This window comes from Silene latifolia, chromosome Y (genome assembly GCF_048544455.1).
Source record: "Silene latifolia isolate original U9 population chromosome Y, ASM4854445v1, whole genome shotgun sequence".
Lineage (NCBI taxonomy): Eukaryota > Viridiplantae > Streptophyta > Magnoliopsida > Caryophyllales > Caryophyllaceae > Silene > Silene latifolia.
The window spans coordinates 262,773,345-262,794,577 of NC_133538.1; the positions used below are offsets into that span (position 1 = coordinate 262,773,345).

At 40.1% G+C, this 21,233-nt stretch overlaps 1 protein-coding gene and 1 non-coding gene across 2 annotated transcripts; both read right to left on the reverse strand.

The window, feature by feature from the left end:
* Nucleotides 1-3,240: 3,240 nt before the first annotated feature.
* LOC141630565 (uncharacterized) lies at nt 3,241-15,828 on the reverse strand. The gene is made up of 4 exons (XM_074443357.1): nt 15,419-15,828; nt 4,166-4,225; nt 3,695-4,063; nt 3,241-3,598 (listed from the first exon to the last, which is right to left on the reverse strand). Exons 1-4 carry the CDS (start codon nt 15,826-15,828, stop codon nt 3,241-3,243), a joined length of 1,197 nt encoding a protein of 398 aa, XP_074299458.1.
* Nucleotides 6,748-6,854, reverse strand: LOC141637066 (small nucleolar RNA R71). The gene has a single exon (XR_012541629.1). It is a non-coding gene; the product is annotated as a small nucleolar RNA R71 (small nucleolar RNA).
* Nucleotides 15,829-21,233: the final 5,405 nt, after the last annotated feature.

The following is a 21,233-nucleotide window of genomic DNA, read 5'->3' on the forward strand; positions in this document are numbered from 1 at the left end:
CGTTGATCGTCATGTAAAGGTGCTGGGCTTTGGAGCCAGTCGGTGACAGAGTTCCCATGTTGCATGGGATCTAACGCTTCTAACTTTAGGGCGCCTAGTTGAAGCGTACCTGCTTAAACAAGGACATACATCATAACAGAAATCACATAATGCTTTCCCGAACTTTCGGAAGTCAATAGAAACGACATGAGTAGGCCGGAGGCCCGTATTAAACATTGAGTTGGGTTTTCAACCCGATTTGACATATGAAAATGGGCTTCGCCCGGGATTGACATTTCATTTTAAAAATGGGCTTCGCCCGGAATTATTTCATTCAAATATGGACTTCGTCCGAAACTGACATTTGAAAATGGGTTTCGCGAGGAACTATCATTTCATTCGAATATGGGCTTCTCCCGAACTGACATTTTATTTGAAAATGGGCCTTGCCCGGAATCAACATTTTTGAAAAAAGCTATTAAATTAGTGGATTCCGAAATTCGGATGAGCTTTGTATATAACGGGTAGACATGTTTCGAAATTATGAGTCGGGTGACTGACCTGTAAATAAACATGGATAAGACATAGCCCATAAAACATAAAAAAATATCTGTAAGTGTGTACGGTTTTTTAATTCTAATATTGACTTGCTGGGGGATAGAAATGTAGATTAGCCATTTTGGCCCGCGAATCCTAACTAAAACCCGCGAAAATAAGCTTTGGTGCAAAAATTAAAACGAGTTGATGGGGGAAGCCCAGAGGCCCGCGTCCCAAGACATATCCGGCTTGCCTTGCACGGCAAGCAAAGGTTTCCTAAACTCTAGCTAAAAACTCTCTCCTTATTTTCCTATATAAGGAGATCATAATAAGAGGCAAACCATAACTTCTTATTCTTTTCTTCATAGAAAACTTCTTGTTAAACATGAATTCTCTTTGAAAAGCCATGACATGTTGGGCCTCTGATTTCAAAGGATTGGAATTTCAAAAACTTTCTGATACGTGATTGCAACGACTAGTCCCGCTGAGGCAGGTCCTACCTGAAATTGTTTTTTTTTTATGAGTGCTTAAAATTCTGGGACCCTATCCATCATGTTTTTGCCTTTCCTGAAGGAGTGATTTGCCCCCTTCCAGAAGAAATTGCTGTTCTAAGAGGTTGGAGGATTGGGCTAACTCATGTTGTTCCCAACTTTCAGAAAGGATGGGCTAACACGTATCGTGAGTTCCTTGGTTTGTCACGTGATGAGGCGCGTGCCTTTGTTGATCGGGAGCGAGTAAACTTACTCGCCATTTCTCAGAAATTTGGTCGTGTTGATGACCCATTGATACCTACGGCGTTCCGTCACAGGGCTTTTGGATTGATTATGCTTCATCTTTATGCTTTTGAAGAGCATATTGAGGTACCAACTTGTTATGGTAAAGCGAAGTTCATCCGAATTGTTGAACAGATGGAGAATCACAAGATCCCAGCTTGGCTCATTCTTCCTGAAATTATTGCTGGGCTAGATGCTCGGAAAACCAACCCAAACCTTGCTTACACTAGATCAACCCGTCTTTTACAGGTACGTCTTTTTCGCCGTTCTTTACTTTTTTTTGCAGCACTTTTCTTTTTTGTTTTTTTGTTTTTTTTTTTTTCGTTCTTTTTTCGTTCTTCTTCATCTTTTTTTTCTTTTGCCCACCCCCTTTATTTTCAGTGGGTTTGACATCATTTCCCGTAGTCTGACCTGTTTTCTCGATCCTTCCTTTTTTCACAGGTCTGGCTATGTGAAAGACTCGAGTTGGTTGATCCACCGAAAGCTTTGGATACATATGAGGTGAGAAGCTTCACTTCTCATCACCGTCGGTTTGCTACTAGGAATAAGGAGCCTTTCTGGCGACAATGGCTTTCTGCCAATGCTCGGTTACATGTTAGATGGGCCATACCTTGGCTCCGCCTTACTGCAGTCACTGGCTTGTCTGAAACCGATAGAACTAGACATATCACTCTTTTGGGCTTGGAGTGGTCCACCCATATCTCCCCGGACCGTGTTCTTTGACAGGTCGGTCGTCAGCAGCGTATTCTTGCCGTTGAGCCCACTCACGGCCATGCTGTAGAGGTGACTCTTGCGAGGTGCAACGTATGGTTGAAATCTTGGACTCGGAGGACCATTTGGCATATCACTTGGCCATTTGCTTCTACTTGGGTATCACCCTCTTACTTGCAGTGGACTATTGAGCCTTCTTTCAAGGCCTGAAAGGAGATTTATAAGGATGAAGCCATTGACTACAAATATCATGAGAAAGTGATGAAGAACTGAGGATTCATTACTGGGACGACTCTGATTTCATCTAGGTCTGAAAGAGAGACCGACTCGACTCCTAGGACTGACTCTTTGGTTTCAGATGTGTGGAAGAGGTAAGGTTCGAGGAGTTAAAGTGGGTTGACACTTGCCGAAAGACTTGGTCCTCGACCTAGTGTGAAAGACAGATTGGGCCCTCGTGAAGAATCGATGATTCTTCCGAAGAAAAGAGCCCGAGTGATGATGGGTGAGACTTCGTCTCGTCGTGGTGGGGCGTGCGGCCCGGCTGAGGGTGGCAAAGAGTAGTCTTTGACATTACTATTTACTATTACTATAACTGTTTGTGTGCTTTTCTTTTTAAGTTGTGTGTGATGGGCTTCGCCCGAAATAAAATATTGTAACGGGCTTCGCCCGGAATTTAGAATAAATAAAAACTTATTATTTATTAAAAATCCCCATTTTCTGCATCAAAAATTTCATTTTTGTTTTACATGTTTCAGTTGTACTCTTAACTAAGAGTTGCCTACGTATCTGCTTTGCAATAGAATCAAAACGAGTCCGTAGTTTTCACATAAAATGCAGTGTTGATAAACAACTCACAATTTATTCTAAAAATATTTGCAATCCAAAAATTATTTCATACCATTTGAGAATGAGGCTATCAAGGATAGTATTTCTTCAGCTGGTCCGAATTCGTAGGATTTTTGAAGTCATTTCCATACAAATATGTTAATCGAACAGCGCATTCTGACAAAAACTTCTTTACCAAATAAGGGCATGCCCAATTTGGTTTAAACTTACCCCTCGGGTAAATTAGTAAAAAATCTCCGACTGACTTGAGAACTAAGTCTCCTTCGTTGATCCCTCGTGGTTTCACCTTCTTCTTAAAAGCTCTCTCTATCCTCTTCTGATAGAGTTGGACATGATACAACACATTCAAACACCGCTCATCAAGCATAAAGAGTGAGTCATATCTTGCTTGAACCTAATCTACATCAGGAACCTGGCTTTCCAGTAGGATCCTTAAGGATGGTACTTCTAGCTCAACTAGTTGAACCGCTTCCATTCCATATACCAAGTTATATGGGGTTGCTCCCGTGGCTGTTCTGATTGATGTTTTATACCCCCATAATGCGAATGGTATCTTTTGTGGCCGCTCCCTATATTTGTCAGACATCTTACTTAAAATGACTGTAACTGTTTTATTAGCAGCCTCTACCACACCATTCGTCTGTGGTCTGTATGATGATGACTTGTGATGTTTGATTTTATACTTTTCAAGTATAACTGCAGCCTGTGCTTGAAAATGGGTTCCATGATCACTGATGAACTCATGTGGTACTCTGTACCGGCAAATGATGTCATTCTGAATGAACTATGCTACTTGCTTCGCTTTTAGCACTTTGTAAAACTTAGCCTCCACCCACTTTGTGAAGTACCCAATTGCAACAAGAATAAAACAGTGCCCTCCAGTTCCTGATGGGTTTACTTTTCCAATGATGTTGATTCCCCGGGTTGAAATTGGCCAGGGTGACATCATGGTGTATAACATAGAAGGTGCCACATGCTTCACATTTGCGAATATCTGGCAATTGTGACAGTGCCTGACATACTTGCAAAAATCTGTTTTCGTCGTTTTCCGATAATAAACAAGCCTTATAATCTTACAGACTAACATATGGGCATTCATGTATGGCCCACATTCACCGTCATGGACTTCCTCCATAACCTTTTCAGATGTCGGCTTATCGATGCATCGCAACAAAACACCTTGAGCCGTCTTCTGGTACAATTGCCCATCATCGGTCCTGATGAATTAGGCGGATAACATTCGCAGAGCGCGCTACCCATGCGTCTCAAGGTCGGGAGGATATTCTCCACTTTACTTGAATTTCAAAATGGCTGTGTACCAGGGTTCGGTTTCACCTTCCTCGGCATCATCGATTGCATTCACATAGGCAGGTGACGATCTTCATTCGACACATATTGGCATACTGTTGATGTGACCATCATTTGAGCATATTTTGTCCCCGAATTAGTCTCGTTCCTATGCTTTTTAGTGCATATTTGGGTCATTTACTATCTTTAGTCCTTTGTTTTGCATATTCTTTGAGGTTTTGTTTCCTTGGTAGGAGAGGAGTGCAAACCTTGCATTTTCATGGCAAAATAGAGCTAAATTGATCGAATCTAATGACCAAGCATCAAAGAGAAGACAAGACTAGAAGGCCTTTGTACATATTATAGTAGATGGGCAATGATGAATAAATCATTGCATCCCCGACTAAATTCCGGAGGATTATTGGAAGAAGAGAGGAAGAAAAGAAGAAAAGGAAGGCTGTGACGAAGGACGCTCGTCCAACCATAAAGACGCCCGTCCAAGACTGCAAAGATCCGAGCGTCTTTGCCATAGGAACGCCCGTCCAACCACGCCCCAATCCGCTCGTCCAAGCATCAAATCCGCCCGTCCAACCACCCAAGAATCCACTCGTCCCGACCTTTGGACACTCGGATTGTCTTACAGGCCCATACGTCCTCTTCTTGCTACATGAAAGATGCGCATATTTTTGGAAGACCGGCAAAAAGGAGACCCGCATCTTTTTCTGAGAGGAGCGATTCTTCAAGGACTTGATCGTCATTTAAGCCCTTAGTAAACCCTAATTTGTGTACCTAATCCCCACAATAAATACCCCATTAGTCTAATTATATTAATCATGTTCTTTTTATCAATCTTTAGTGTAGTTTATATCATTCTAATATCTTCTTAATCTTGTAATCAACTTCTAATCAAATATTAATACAAATCTCATTTCCTTAATTTCTCTTTTATTCATCTTTTATTTTGGGTAATTGAAGATTATTTGGGTTATTGTTGGGTGATTGACAACCTTCCAATCATTCATCAAGTACTTCTATAATTCTTAGCTTTATTTTGGAATCATTAGTAGGTATAACTCTCTTAATCCCTTTTTAATTATTGTTAATCATCTTCATTTATTCATCATGTTTTGCTTTGTTAATATGATTGACAACCTTGTTAACATGCTAAACTTGACAATGATTGAGTAGTTTCCTTAACTAGGGTTAATGGGTAATTCGGGGAAACCAACATGGGAGGATGATTCATGCTTAATCTAATATTTTCACATAATTTATTTTCTTGCTTGTTGTGATCTCAACTTATGCACATGTTATGTTTGATGTAATGCGAGCCTATGAATCCTTGCATTTTTTACCCATCACTTACCTTTTAAATGAGACTTGTAAGACATAAACCAACTTGAGTCTCATTAGACCATGCATATAGTTGAGTAGGGAGGATTAAGTCCACTTGTAGGTGTTGTACAATCTAATCGATTCGGCTCCGGGACCCAAACCTTCCTGTGATTGTAAGATATAAACCAACTCGATCCATCACAACAATAATTTCTTGTTTATAATTTGAGAATATGTTTGTATGATCAATTCCCATGAATCCCCTATGACCCCATGACACCCTAGTGCTTTTAATCAATTGTTTACATCTCATTTTAATCATCTTGCTTTTTTACTTTTATTGCTATTTAGTTTAGTGATGTTCTTATCTCAACCCAAATCGTGACACCCCTAGACACCGCTACATGCAATCGAAAATCCTACATCAATACCCGTCCCTTGGGATCCGACCTTTACTTACCTCTTTACTAATATTAAGAGTTGTTTGTGAAGTTATAAATATTGTTTTGGTCTAGGTGCTCCTAACGACATGTAACCGAAAATTAATCTCCAAGTGAGTCCGACCAAAAATGCCGCCGTTGCCGGGGACAGTGTTAACTTTATTTTCTTAGATTGTTATTAGTTGTGTCTTTCTTTGCCTTGGGGAAGTAAAACTCCTCAAGGTTTGTTCTAATTGTTTTCAAGTTGTTTGATATTTTGCATATCTAGAATATCACAAGGTAACTTGTTACCCATTGATCTCGAAATTGAAAGGACTTTGATAACCAATAGAAGACTTGCTAGAGGTACTTTGAGAGGTATTGGTGAGGTTATAGATATTCAACCAAATACTATTGAGTTCATCAACCCTTTTGCAAGAGAAGGTGAGGAGAACCCAACACCAAATTAATCACAAAATCAACCCACAATGCCTTAATTTTCATCACATTCTGTACCAACCGAGGAGAACCTACACAATGGTACTCCCAAACCACAACACTTAACCGGAAATTTCATTGCTAAATCCGCATTTATCCAATTAGTCGAAAGAAGCCAATTTGGGGGGATGCCTAGTGAAGACCCTCACTCGCACATGGAAACTTTTTGTGACTATTGTGATGCGATTTCACAAACCGGTGTGACTCAAGACCAAATTCGATGGGTCTTATGTCCTTTTTCTCTAATCAGCACCGCAAAACAATGGTTGAAAAGCCTTGATAAGGCTACTCTTGGAATTGACTCTTGGAAGAAGTTGGCTCTAGCTTTCTACAAAAAATTCTACCCTCTGGAAAAGACTAACATGCTAAGAGCTCAAATTACGGGTTTTAAGCAAAGGGATGAAGAATCTTTGTATAAAGCTTGGGAGCGGTTCAAAGGAATTTTTCGCTCATGTCCTCATCATGGACTTAGCGAGTTGTTCTTGGTACAACAATTTTGGAATGGTCTTTATGAAGACTCAAGAAACATTCTCAACATGGGATCAAATGGTATGTTCACCGAAGTTGACGATAATCAAACTTGGAACAAGATTAAGGAAATGGCGTTCCATAATTCACAATATAGTAGACCTCGCAAGGCTACTAGAGGAGGAAATCATGAAGTGGACTCTATTACTCAATTGGGTGCTCAACTTAGTGCTCACATTGATACCATCAACTTAAAGTCTGAGAAGGCTATGGCTAAACTTGAAGAAGCCTCAAAATCACCAAAGCATCATGTTAATGCCATGGTAGCATCTTCATCAATCCCAAGTGGGATATGTGAGAATTGAGGAACTTTAGGACATGACCAAAGTGAATGTAAGGGAACAAATGAACAAGTGGATGCTTTTCAAGCATACAAGAGTGGTACCCTTATTCCAACTATTACAATGAAAACACCAATTTCCACCCAAATCTCTCATACAAAAGCCAAAATGTTCAAAACCCTCAACAAACATACAACCCACCTCCCATGAGAAACCAAAATCAAAGACCCTTTTTCAACCAAAACCAAGGTTACCAAAATCAAACTCCATACAATCAACAAAATGACCAAGGTTTTGATGTTCAAAAAGCGGTCCTCCAAATGCAAAAGAATCAACAAGAATTTTTCACTCAAATGCAAAAAGATAGCCAAGCAAAGGACATCACCATCAAAAACATCCTAGCCCACACAAAAATGTTGGAAACTCAATTGACCCAACTAGCATCTTCAAACTCTCAAAGACAAAAGTGGCAATTACCACCTCAAGGTAATCCCCCAAGACATGAAACAGTTAGTGCCATTCACTTGAGGAGTGGTACGAGATATGGAGGACCAAAGAAGCAAGTTGAGGATGAAGTTGTGGAAGCTAGTGATAAAGAAGAAGTTGTGCAAAACTCTAAGGAAGATGAACCAACAAAAGAAGAAGTTTCAAAGAAAAGATAAGAAAAGGCCAAGGAGAAAGAGCCCATCATGATTAGACTTCCATTCCCAAGTCGTCAAGCTAAGCCTAAGTTTGATTACCAACTTGGAAAATTCATGGAAATTGTGAAGAATTTGGAAGTCTCGATTCCTTTTACGGAATTAATCAATCACGTGCCGGCCTATGCAAAGTATATAAAGGACATCCTTAAGAAAAAGAAGTCGATCCGGAAGCTTGAAACTATCGCCTTCACCAAGGTGAGTAGTTCAATCCTTCAAGGGAATTAACCTCCGAAACTTAAAGACCCGGGAAGCTTCTCAATACCTAGTACTATTGGCGACACCACGATAAATAAGGCTTTGTGTGATCTAGGAGCAAGCGTGAGTGTTATGCCGTATTCGGTTAGTAAAAGGCTAGGGATGGGAGAGCTTAAATGTACTAACATCACACTCCAAATGGCCGATAGATCGACGAAGACACCGTTAGGGATATGGGAAGATGTTCCCGTGAGAATCGGCAAATTCTTCATTCCGGTGGACTTTGTCATTATTGACATGGAAGAACACTCCAATATTCCGATCATCCTAGGTAGACCTTTCTTGCACACCGCGGGTGCGGTGATAGATGTGAAGCACGGAGAGCTTACTCTAGAAGTGGGAGACGAGACCATAACTTTCAATCTTGACAAGACCATGAGAGCTCCCCGTTTGCATGAACCATGCTTTATGGTTGATCACTATAGCCGGAAGGATGATAAGAAGAAGTCGGAATCCAATGGAAAAAGAAAGTTGATAATGCTCCATCAAAAGAGCAAGGAAATAGCAAAAAAGAGAGCTTGAAAATCTCACCCATGACAAGTGAAGAGGATGGCCTCATTGGCCAAAACAAGAAAGGAGGAGAGTTGTCTCTATCAACTCATGAAATATTTAATGATCAAGTAGATGAAGTTTGCGGTCTTTCGGATGATGAGTTCAAAGGGATATTCAATCCCTACATTGGTAATGCTATGAACCAAGACCATCACGGAGAACAACAAGTGCAAAGATCTATTGAGGACCTTTATCATGACAATGAACAAGCTTTCGACTACTTCTTCAAGGTGTTGAGTAACATCAACAACACCTTGAACATGCCCCCTTGACATCTCATATTGGATGAGAGTTTGGTGGAGTCCTCCCTAAACCACCATTTGTAAATTTTCTAACTCCCTAACTTGCATTTAAATTTTTACATTGCATTTATGTCATTTTTGGACTTATATTTTTGTGCCTTAATCAAGATATTCATCATTTTGAGAGAAGTGAGGGAGGGACTTATAATTTCATTAATGTGTAGTGCTTTGACTTAGTGTGGGGATAGCAATTGCCTAGGCTATTCATGCCTTTGTAATGCCGCTACAATGAAGAACACGAGAATTGAAGAATAAAAATGTTGCGGGTTATGCAGTACCCACGGATGGACCTTAATCCGTGTGGACAAGAAAGAATCCGAGTGTCCAAGATGCAATCTGCTCGTCTGGCAGAGCTGCAGAATTTAAAAAATTGGTCTGTCACAGAATCCGAGCGTCCCTATTAAGAATCCGCTCGTCTGATTCTGGACGCTCGTCTTATAGAGAAGACGCTCGTCTTTCTGCTGTTGATTTTTAAAGCTTCTTCCTGTAACAGAATCAGAGCGTCCATCCAGGAAGACGCTCGTCTCAAATTGAAGAATTCGCTCGTCTTTGCTAAAAGACGCTCGGACGTTCTTTCCTGAGACAAAACGCGAAGAATCCGAGCGTCCCAGTCCTTGGTCCGCTCGTCCCCTGCTGCTATTTCAAATATAACGGGTCTCTTAAACCCTTTACCTCATTCATTTTCATTTCTTCTACATTCAAACACTACCTAAAACCCAAAACCCCAAAAACCCCCATCCTCTACATCAACAAAACCAAATTTCCTCAACCAAATTCAACAAAATCAAATCCAAACTTCCTCACAACAAAAATTAATCACTCCTTTTGCAACAAAAATTGATTCAAACACCAAAATATTCAACCTTTGAGTCGATTTTTAAGATACAAAGCAACATTCTTTCATCTTAAATCGATTTGGGCATAACTAAAAATTGAAGATTTCAATCTTTCTTTGGTGTAATCAAGAAAGGCAAGAACTAATGGAGGTAACAAGGCACCCCCAAAGAAGACACTTTAAAAAAGGCAACAAACTCTTCAAGCAAAACAATCGTCAAAGGCATTGGTCGTCCATGAGGCAAGGTTGGAGGTTCAACAAGGTCTCCCTATGGAAGCTACAACATCAACAACTCCGGTCATTGAGCAATTATCGAATTCTTCGGAGGTAATTTTCACTTCCGACTCTCATAGGGATAAATTTGTTCTCTTTGCTAAGAATACCATTATGCCTACATAATTTATTTGTGAAGATGCTTTGACAAAGTTGGGTGTTCTTGAACAAACCAAAACCTTCTTTGAGGCTATGGGATTGGGTAAATTGTTTACCATGAAAGAATTGACATACCCCTCCCTCACCTTGGAATTTTTGAGTTCCTTGAAAGTCACAAGGGTGGAGACTAGAACCCACATCGAGTTTCGTCTTGCAAATGTTGATAGACGCATCACTTATGGCGAATTGAGTAAGATTTTAGGGCTTAGCACAACTCTGAAATATACAAAGATCCCCGACAAGTATGACCCCGCTCCTCTTTGGGAGGCAATTTCCGGAAAGAAATTTGTGCGCTTTCATGATTGTCGTGCTCTATTACTCCACCATCCGGGCATTGTAGTGTGGCATAAGGTCAATGGGAATACTTTGATAGCAAGAAATGGCACTAATCATCTTACCAAGCTCGATTATGTTCTTCTTGAGTCGGCCTTAAACATAGGAAGGGAATATAATAAGCCATATAATGCTCTAAGACTTTTGGTTGAACGATGGCTTAATGTCGATTGTGGTAAAGAGGGCACCGCTTTCATTGTAAATGGAGGACTAGTTACCCATTTGGCCAAGCACTTTAACCCAAATTTCAACAAAGACAACACTTATGTGGCGGTTAAAGGAGGTCATCTCATTGACATGGATACCATGATTCACAAGTTTAAGTGGGTCAAGCATGATCCTCTTGACACCAAATATGGGTGGTTAACCAATGAAGCTAGATCCTTCACCTAGCCTTCAAAGATTTGCCGATTGAGTGTTCACCGACCGAACTACTGTCTTCCACTCTCTGAGGAGACCGAGTATATTATTCAACAACAAAGACGCGAGATTGACGAGCCCTCCTCCTCCATTATCACACCACCCTACCCATTTGAGTATCAAGAGTTCAAACCCAAGGATGTCGAGGTAGGAAATGATTACATGACTCTACTCATGAGGAAAATGCACAAGCAAGCTTACAATGATAGAGTGGATGCTTACAAGACCCAATATCCACCCCTCCTACATCTAGCTCGGCAAGGACTTCTTAATCCATCATGTCCTTTGCTTGGTTGGACGGATAGTGAAGTTTTGTTTCCTAGCACCTCTAGTGGTGGAAGACCGGATGGAGAGGAGAATGTTGATGGTGATGGTGTTGATGAAGAAGGTGAAGAAGAAGAGGTTCAAGAAGATGTTCAAGAAGAAGAAGCTCAAGAAGAGGAAGAAGAAAGTGAGGAAGAGCAAGGAAGTGAAAGTGGGAGTGGAGATGATTCCACATCTATGGAAGAAGATGATGATAATGATGATATGATGGAGGATTAGCAAACCTTGGAGGCTCCTACACTCTTTCACCCCTCTTATGGTTTGTCTACTTCTTTTGTTTTCTTTATTTTTTTTTTATCATTTGTTTGTGGAGTCCTAGCAACATGGAGGATTAACACCTTGGCTTCATTAATGTGTTCTTTTTATTGTTCCCAACTTGTAAAATCCAAAATGACAATTTATAGTTTCATGCATTGCATTCCATGTGCATGAACTACTCCGAAATTCAAGACGTTAGAAATAATATCTATTTTGGTTTGGGGAAGTCCATGCATATGCATCGGGAGCTAATTTAAATTATGCTCTCTGCCATAACAAAAACACATGCATCATGTAGTGTAGCTTAGTATAGTTTGCATTTAGTTTAGAAATCATGCATCATGCTTGCATAATTTCCTATCGTATTGGTCATTGAGGACAATGCCCATACTAGTGTGGGGATGGGAAATTCTAACTTGACTTTTATTCAAAAATCCAAAAAAACTGAAAAATTGAAAAAAAATCAAAAACATGTTCATTTCCTTTTTAGTGTAGTCTTGTATATATTGTTTTGTATATATTGTGTTTGTTCATCCTTGTTCACATTGATTGACTACGCCACATCCGAGACATGAGGATATTGAAGACTGCATGGTATGATCTTTCCAATCTCCTTTTTCCTCTTTATGTTAATGACTACGTGGCTTTATTTTGATTGATGCGGTAAAAACAATGTGAATTTAGGATTGCATTTAGATTATTTGGCATACTAGTTGGTAGAATCATATGCATTAGGATGTATAAATGTTAGTTGCATCATGGCATGTAGTTTGCATGTTAGAAAAATTTTGTGAAACCGTCTACTTGAGAAGCTTGACAAGTGTATATAGGCCCTAGTAGATGCTTTTTCTTCTTAAGACTTTACTTGTTAGAATACTTGTAAAACACCCTAGGATGTGTCATTCTAGTATCCTTTGACCCATGGATTAAGGCCTAGTCAAGAGTACCTTGTGGTGTGATAACTCCTTGGCTACCGTTTATTCCAAGGTGACCCTTGAAACCATGCAACCATCATTCATCCATGTTCTACCATACATTTTGTCATAAAAGGGAATGGGCACAAAAAGAAATTATTCAAAGTTTGAGTTCTAGAAATGAAAAGAAAAGAAAAGAAAAAGTTTGAAAAATGCATTAAAAGAAAAGAGGAGTAACAAAAATAAAAACTCCTAGGCTTCAAATATAAGCACCCTCACTACATACGGGGTGACTTTGAAAATGTTCAAAAGAAAATGCAAAAACTTGAAAAATTGTCAAGTATTGAAATGCCAAACATAAAAAGAAATGGCAAAAGAAAATGTTCTCAAATTTTATATGCCACAAGAAATTGGGGGGAAAAACAACAACAACAAGCAAACTCCCAAATGAAACTCAAATACAAATGATCCCTTTATCCATCGTATCCACTTTTGTGCATGGTAGAGAGGGGACGACCCTTCTTCTTGTTTAGGCAAGAGGAGGAATTCCGCGATCCTCCAGTGTTTCTAACACCATAGGGAGTCTATTCTTGACAAAAGAATTTAACGATTGAGGACAAAGGTACCATAGCTTGACACAACATGGAGGTGATTTATTGGTATCCTTCTAGGCTTAGTAGTTTGAAGAAATTGTATCTATGAAGGAGTGTGTACCCTTGAATTGCTTCCCTTGTAGATAATTTCCGTCACATAGATAAGGAAAGTGGCTATTATTTTGTAGACGCATCCATTACTTGATTTTGTGTGCTTTAATATTTGCATGTATCGCCATTTTGGCAAGACCCACTTTGCCTTGCAAGAAGGCATCTTACCTCATGGTTGTCTTGTTGTGAGTTGAAGGGGCGGAGTGAGACCCGCTAATTGTCTCATGTCGGCTATATTAGTAGGATAGTTTAAATAAGGGTCCTAGTTTGGTCACCTCTTTACTCGGGACGAGCAAAGGTTCAGTTTGGGGATATTTGATGTGACCATCATTTTAGCATATTTAGTCCCCGAATTAGCCTCGTTCCGATGCTTTTTAGTGCATATTTGGGTCATTTACTATCTTTAGTCCTTTGTTTTGCATATTCATTAAGGTTTTGTTTCCTTGGTAGGAGAGGAGTGTAAACCTTGCATTTTCATGGCAAAATAGAGCTAAATTGATTGAATCTAATGACCAAACATCAAAGAGAATACAAGACTAGAAGGGCTTTGTACATATTATAGTAGATGGGCAATGATTAAGAAATCCTTGCATCCCCGACTAAATCCCGGAGGATTATTGGAAGAAGAGAGGAAGAAAAGAAGAAAAGGAAGGCTGTGACGAAAGACGTTCGCCAACCATAAAGATGCCCGTCCAAGACTGCAACGAACCGAGCGTCTTTGCCATAGGGACGCCCGTCCAACCATGCCCTAATCCGCTAGTCCAAGCATCAAATCCGCCGGTCCAGCCACCGAAGAATCCGCTCGTCCCGACCCTTGGACGCTCGGATTGTCTTACAGGCCCACACATCCTCTTCTTGCTCTATGAAAGATGCGCATATTTTTGGAAGACCGGCAAAAAGGAGACCCGCATCTTTTTCTGAGAGGAGCGATTCCTCAATGACTTAATCGTCATTTAAGCCCTTAGTAAACCCTAATTTGTGTACCTAATCCCCACTATAAATACCCCATTAGATTAATCATGTTCTTCTTATCAGTCTTTAGTGTAGTTTATATCATTCTAATCTCTTCTTAATCTTGTAATCAACTTCTAATCAAATATTAATACAAATCTCATTTCCTTAATTTCTCTTTTGTTCATCTTTTATTTTGGGTAATTGAAGATTATTGGGTTATTGTTGGGAGATTGACAACCTTCCAATCATTCATCAAGTACTTCTATTGTTCTTAGCTTTATATTGGAATCATTAGTAGGTATAATTCTCTTAATCTCTTTTAAATTATTGTTAATCATCTTCATTTATTCATCATGTTTTGCTTTGTTAATATGATTGGCAACCTTGTTAACATGCTAAACTTGACAATGAGTGAGTAGTTTCCTTAACTAGGGTTAATGGGTAATTAGGGGAAACCAACATGAGGGATGATTCATGCTTAATTTATTATGTTTTCATAATTTATTTGCTTGCTTGTCGTAATCTCAACTTATGCACATGTTATGTTTGATGAAATGCGAGCCTATGAATCCTTGCATTTTTTACCCAGCACTTACCTTTTCAATGAGACTTGTAAGACATAAACCAACTCGAGTCTCATTAGACCATGCATATAGTTGAGTAGGGAGGATTAAGTCGACTTGTAGGTGTTGTACAATCTAATCGATTTGGCTCCGGGACCCAAACCTTCCTAGGAATGTAAGATATAAACCAACTCGATCCATCACAACAATAATTGCTTGCTTATAATTTGAGAATATGTTTGTATGATCAATTCCCATGAATCCCCTATGACCCCATGACACCCTAGTGCTTTTAATCAATTGTTTACATCTCATTTTAATCATATTGCTTGTTTACTTTTATTGCTATTTAGTTTAGTGATCTTCTTATCTCAACCCAAATCATGACACCCCTAGACACCGCTACTTGCAATCAAAAATCCTATATCAATACCCGTCCCTTGGGATCCGACCTTTACTTACCTCTTTACTAATAGTAAGAGTTTTTTGTGAAGTTATAAATATTGTTTTGGTCTAGGTGCTCCTAACGACAATTAACCGAAAATTAAGCTCCAAGTGAGTCCGACCAACTGTCTATCTGGTAGGGAATGTTGATCAAGGCAGCTAGCCTGGACAACGCATCTACAAACTGATTTTCCTCTCTCGGGAGGTGAACATATTGAATATCCTAAAAGTACTTTTCCAATTCTTCGATTCCGGTTTCATATAGGGCAAAACTTTGGCTCTTAATTTTCCATGACCCACCCACTTGATTGATCACAAGGGACAAGCCTCCATGTAGTAACAACTTCTTTACACCCAAGTCAAGAGCACTGCGTAGACCAAGCAAACATTCTTTATATTCAGCGGCATTGTTCGTGCCATTGAAATACATCTTGATGGATACAGGCACATGTTTGCCTGTCGGCAAGATAAGAAGAATTCCCACTCCATATCCCATGTAGTTCGATGCTCCATCGAAATACAAATGCCATACGTCATTCTCGACGTGAATCACGTCTCCGTCAGGAAATGACCAAGTGTCGACGTATTCTGTTTGTTCGATTGGATTGTAGGCAAGGAAATCGGCAACTGCCCTGCCCTTCATCACTTTCAAAGGTACATACTTGAGATCGAATTCTAATAACATGAGGGTCTATCTCGACATTCTTCCATTAATCACTGGTTTTTCAAACAAGTACTTGATCAGATCCATTTTAGAGTAGACACTCACACTGTAGCTAAGCATGTAATGTCTTAATTTCTTCGTTGCCTAGATAAGGCTAAACATGTCTTTTCAAGAGGTGTATACTTTACTTCATAGTCTAAGAACTTTTTACTGATGTATTAAATAGCTCATTCTTCTTTGTCAACTGTTTGGGCTAACATAGCCCCCATCGCTGTATTGGTAACAGTTAAATACAGTGATAACGGCGGCCCGGCTACTGGTGGGCAAAAAAATGGCGGAGAAGATAACACTTCCTTTATTTTATCGAACGCGGCCTAACACTGATCATTCCACATAACGTGTTCTCCGACCTTTAGTTTCTTAAAGATTGGCTCACAAATCATCGTCAACTTCGCGACGAAACGGCTTATGTATTGAACTCTTCCAAGGAAACCTCGAATTTGTTTCTTGGTTCGAGGCCACGGTGGCTAACGATATGACCCAATAGTTTGCCAGAGGTGACCCCGAAAGCACACTTCTGCGGATTCAGTCTCATGTTGTAATTTCGCAATCTTTCAAATAATTTTCGTAGCGCCTCAAGATGGCCACTACGTTCCCTTGACTTGAATATCATGTCATCTGCATAAACTTCAACGTCTTTGTGCATCATATAATATAGCAACATCGTTGCTATTCTCTGGTACGTTGCCCCGACATTTATCAAACCGAAAGGCATTACTGTGTAACAATAGGTTCCCCATTGTGACGTAAACGCTGTCTTATGCATATCTTCTCGGCCATTTTTATCTGGTTGTAATAGGTATATCCATCCATGAAGGATAGTAATGCATGATTTACGGTATTGCCAACCAAGATATCGATGTGAGGTAACAAAAATTCGTCCTTCGGACAAGCTTTGTTCAGATCCCAAAAGTCCACGTACACGCGAACCTTACCATCTTTTTTCGGTACTGGCACTACATTGGCGACCCAATCAGAATACTCTGACACCTTGATGAACCCGGCATTGAACTGTTTATCAATTTCGTCCTTAACCTTTAAAGACCACTCCGAACGCATTCTGCGCAGCTTCTGCTTTACTGGTTTGAACCCTGGTTTCATTGGAATCATGTGCTCTACAATTTCCCTATCAATTGCCGACATGTCTTTCTAAGACCATGAGAAAACATCTTTGAACTCACCCAGAAGGTCAACAAATCCTTGTCTCTCTACGGGATCAAAGGTAGTTCCTATCTTAAGCTCCTGAATTTCTAGCGTGGTTCCTACATTGATAGTTTCGGTATCTTCGATCACTGAGTTTCTTTGGTCATATTCTTCTAACTCTCTAACCAATTGTGGAGGTGGTTCTATCTCCTCTTCTTCTTCTTCAACCTGCTCGCCTTCGGCCTCATTCTTAATGTCACTACTAAAACAATTATTTTCAAAAATTCAATTGCAATGTAAATAAAATAAGTCGTAAGCAAACTGGTTCATCTTATTATTATTAAATTGAAACTGCGCGAAATGCGCTAACATTTGAGCCAACGGATCAGAGGTCAGTGGCGAGTCAATGGAGGTACCCGAGACAGGCCCCGGGATACCGGAATTAGAAAGGGGTGCATTAAAAAGAAAGACTTGGGAGGGGGTGGCTTCGATACCTGACTCCTTAGACTCAAACTTATGACTCTTATCAGACTCGGACTCAGACTCAGACTCAGAATCGGAACCATCATCCAGCTTGAACATTTATCCTTCCCCCGTCATCAACTTGAAGAGGATTCCCTTATCTGGAACGTCCTTGGCAATAGAAGTGTGGCTCGCCTTCTCAACTCGGTAGGGGCACCCAGATCGAGTCAAATGATTGGACTCAAGGACATCCTTCCTTAGTTTCAAGATTTCATCTTGGGTTCGCGGGACAATATCTCCTTTGGTAAGGTAGATATCATCTTCATTATCGTCCCAAATTCCATGGATTTCATCCTCACTCTGGAGAATGTATGGCGTGCAGTCGATACCGAAATCCCCAAATCAAACTTCGTTTTTCGGACTTGGAAGGTACTTTGAACAAATAATGAACTCCTTCCCTACAAAGTAACCCTTAAGGCGACAAACGGGCCAGATCAAATGGGTCATATCAATATTGTCTTCGACAAATACGGAATTCGTGTGATCACCAAATGGGTTGGTCACGTTGTTGGGTTTGACCGTCGGGATTGGGAGCTTTTCACTCTCGATCATATCTTGTATTTCATGTTTGAGACAGAAGCAGTTTTCCATGTCATGTCCCTTGCCTTGATGGTATGCACAGTATGCGTCAGGCTTGTACCATTTATTTCGTTGTTCCAACGGTGGTTCAGGAGTTGGGCCAATGGGGTACAATTTCCCCTAGGCCATGAGTCTTTCTAAGGCGCATGTGTAGGTACACCCTATGTCACTAAATGCTCTTGGACTAGATTGTTGAGGCCTTTTGGAAGTTCCTCCCGTAAGGCAAATATCTTGAATATGGTTGGCACTAGCATGTGCCTTTGATTTATAGAAGGAGGCCCCAATATACCCCTTCTATTTCTCCATCTCAGCAGCTCGGAGGTTATCTTCGATTTTTCCCCCACACCTTGTCAATTATTTGAAAGAGCTAAAGTTTTGATACTTTAATACATCACAGTAGACGGGTCGGAGATTCTTCACAAATTTATCTACCATTTCTGTTGCTTCGGGTTTCTTGGCTATCTTCACGCTCTCTGCGCGCCATCGGGCCAGGAAATCAGTGAACCCTTCCTTTTCTTTTTCAATCATAACTTCCAGAGTCCACATAGTGGTTTGGATCTCTGCGTTATCAGCATAATGTTTGCAAAACTCTACGGTGATGTCCTCAAACGTAGGGTAGTTTTTCAGTTCAAGGTTATAAAACCAGGCCATTGGGAGTTCCTTCAAAGACTGAGCAAAGATGGCATAGAGCATACTTGCAGGTACACCTTTCAGGGCAAGGTGTTCTTTGAAGGATCGAATGTGTTGGACAGGGTCCTCCGTTCCTTTAAACTTTGGAATGTCAGTGAGTACAAAGTTCTTAGGGAGTTCATCTTGAACCGGGGCATAGGTCCTCGAGTTCTCATAATGGATGCTCTCCCCCTGAGAGAGCTTCAGTTGATCTTCAATGAGCTTGTAACGTTTTTCTAATTCAGTCATTTCTGGTGAGGTAGTCACAACGTTTTCCCCATTGATCTTTGTCTCAATGGCTCCCAATCGAGTTATCATCAATTCCAATGTCTCACACAGCTTAGTGACGGCGGCTTCCATTGCTTTCTTTCGGGTTTGAGGTGGCCTTTCTATAAGAAAAACCCCGAACCAATCAATAATTGAGTCAAAATCCCTTGCACAAATAAGGACTCGACTCACAGACTTGACCTTTGACTCGAACTTGACTCGAAGACAGAAGTAGACCCAGGAAACGAGCTAAATGGCTCACTTGTAAGGGGTCACATGGGAGAGGGGCCTAGACCTAACAAGGGCTATGACTCGACTCAACTAACTTCTTAACTTGGACTTGACATCGACTTGGTGTGACTAACCCGTGATTGAACCAAACATGGTTCATGGGTTCATCGTAACGTCTCTAGTGTCCTAATAGAGATGTTTCGTGGTTTGACTTTGACCAAATGGTCGACATACTTGACTTGGACCCGGTTTCGTGGTTTAGGTTATCATTAATCACATACTTTGCTCTTAATCATTCATTTTTTCAGTGTGAATCTTGTTCGACGTTACTTTGCTCTATATTTCCGGATCTCAACTTTTGTAATCTCTGTTACTCTCTTTATTCAATTTAATTCTCTTTTGCATACCTTTAATCCTTGCCTTTAATTTCTTTTTTAATTAGTTTTGTTATTAGTTTATGTTATTTTTCTTAATCATCTCTTTATAATGTTTATTATTGCTCTATTAATCTTTGTTTGTTTTATCGTCTCCATGAGTTGCTAAATCCCTTGTTGCTAGGATTAGGGGAGCCATGATAGTAAAACAATAATGTTATAATTAGATTAGGAGGTTTACATGTGCGAATTGTTTCATAGCAATATAATTGTAATTGTTTAGTTGAGTGCACGCTTCTAAATCAATTAACCCGGTAAACTTTAGGCCTAGATCGGAAGATTTGAATGAATAGACCTGTGATGAACAATAGACTACTCTAATGAGGGCGGAAGCTATGCTAGTAGTATTTTAGGGCAGATAGCGGACCGGTAGGACCTTTCCTTTACCCTTCTCACATCAGACCGACTGACCTTACCTTTAGCAGAATTGTGTGATATCATGGTGAACTGACATCCTAGCATTTCTCTCTATTTTTGATCACATCCTCTCATCTTTATTAATTTTATCGTTGTCTCTCTCTTTGCCTTTTTTTTCGGTTATTAGTTTAGAAAACAACTCAAACACCCCCCAATTGATTACCGTGACGGACTAGAATAACAAGTAGACACAATAGCCTCCTTGTGGAATACGATACCCGACTTACCTCTGCTATATTAGTTAGAGCCGGTTGGTTTATTTTTGCTAAGGTTGCGACAGCCGTGTCAGCGGGCGGGATTAGGTGTTCAAATAAAGAGCTTCCTAATGCGTACCCTCACCCCTTACTCAGATATTAATGAACATCTGTATTCATTGGCATCGCGAGAGTCATTCTAGACATAGAATGCTAAGGGTAACGAATTTCTTAGAGTTCTTGTCACTACTTTGTGTCTTGACATGGCGCGAAGTATTCAAACGGTTCTAATTTTCCATAAAAATTGGTGGCGACTCCACAAATGCAGGCTTGTTCAAACCTTTCACCGGTTTCAATGCCTTTTAAATCGATAACGACCCATGACGTGCTTTGCTTCACCAAGATTCTGTGGGAGAAGTGTCGCCGCCTCAAACAACACAACGCACGGGTGAACGCGGCACGGGTGGCCTTGGTCCACACATGTACATCATGCTTAGTCAACCTGAACTCTTTCAGAAGCGCTAAACACATAGCTGCCATCGTTAAAAGCTTCATAAAACAGTTGTACATGTTCAACAGGGTACTTTTTAAGCCTCATCTCGAGCAGCCCACCAAACCCGATTCTCTTCAGTTGTAACACCCTCATTTATCAAAGGGCCTTAACTAGGCATTCCTAGATAAAAGAAGTTGTTACCATCTCGGATTACCCGAGGCAGTGAATAACAAAGTAAAACAAACCACAATACTTTGAATAAATAAATGTTAAACAGCCTTATTACAGTTTAATTAACCAAAGACTTAATAGAAATAATTAATACAATTCTCGCAGCGGAAATAAAATAAGTGAAGTATCTAATAAACTTTAAAA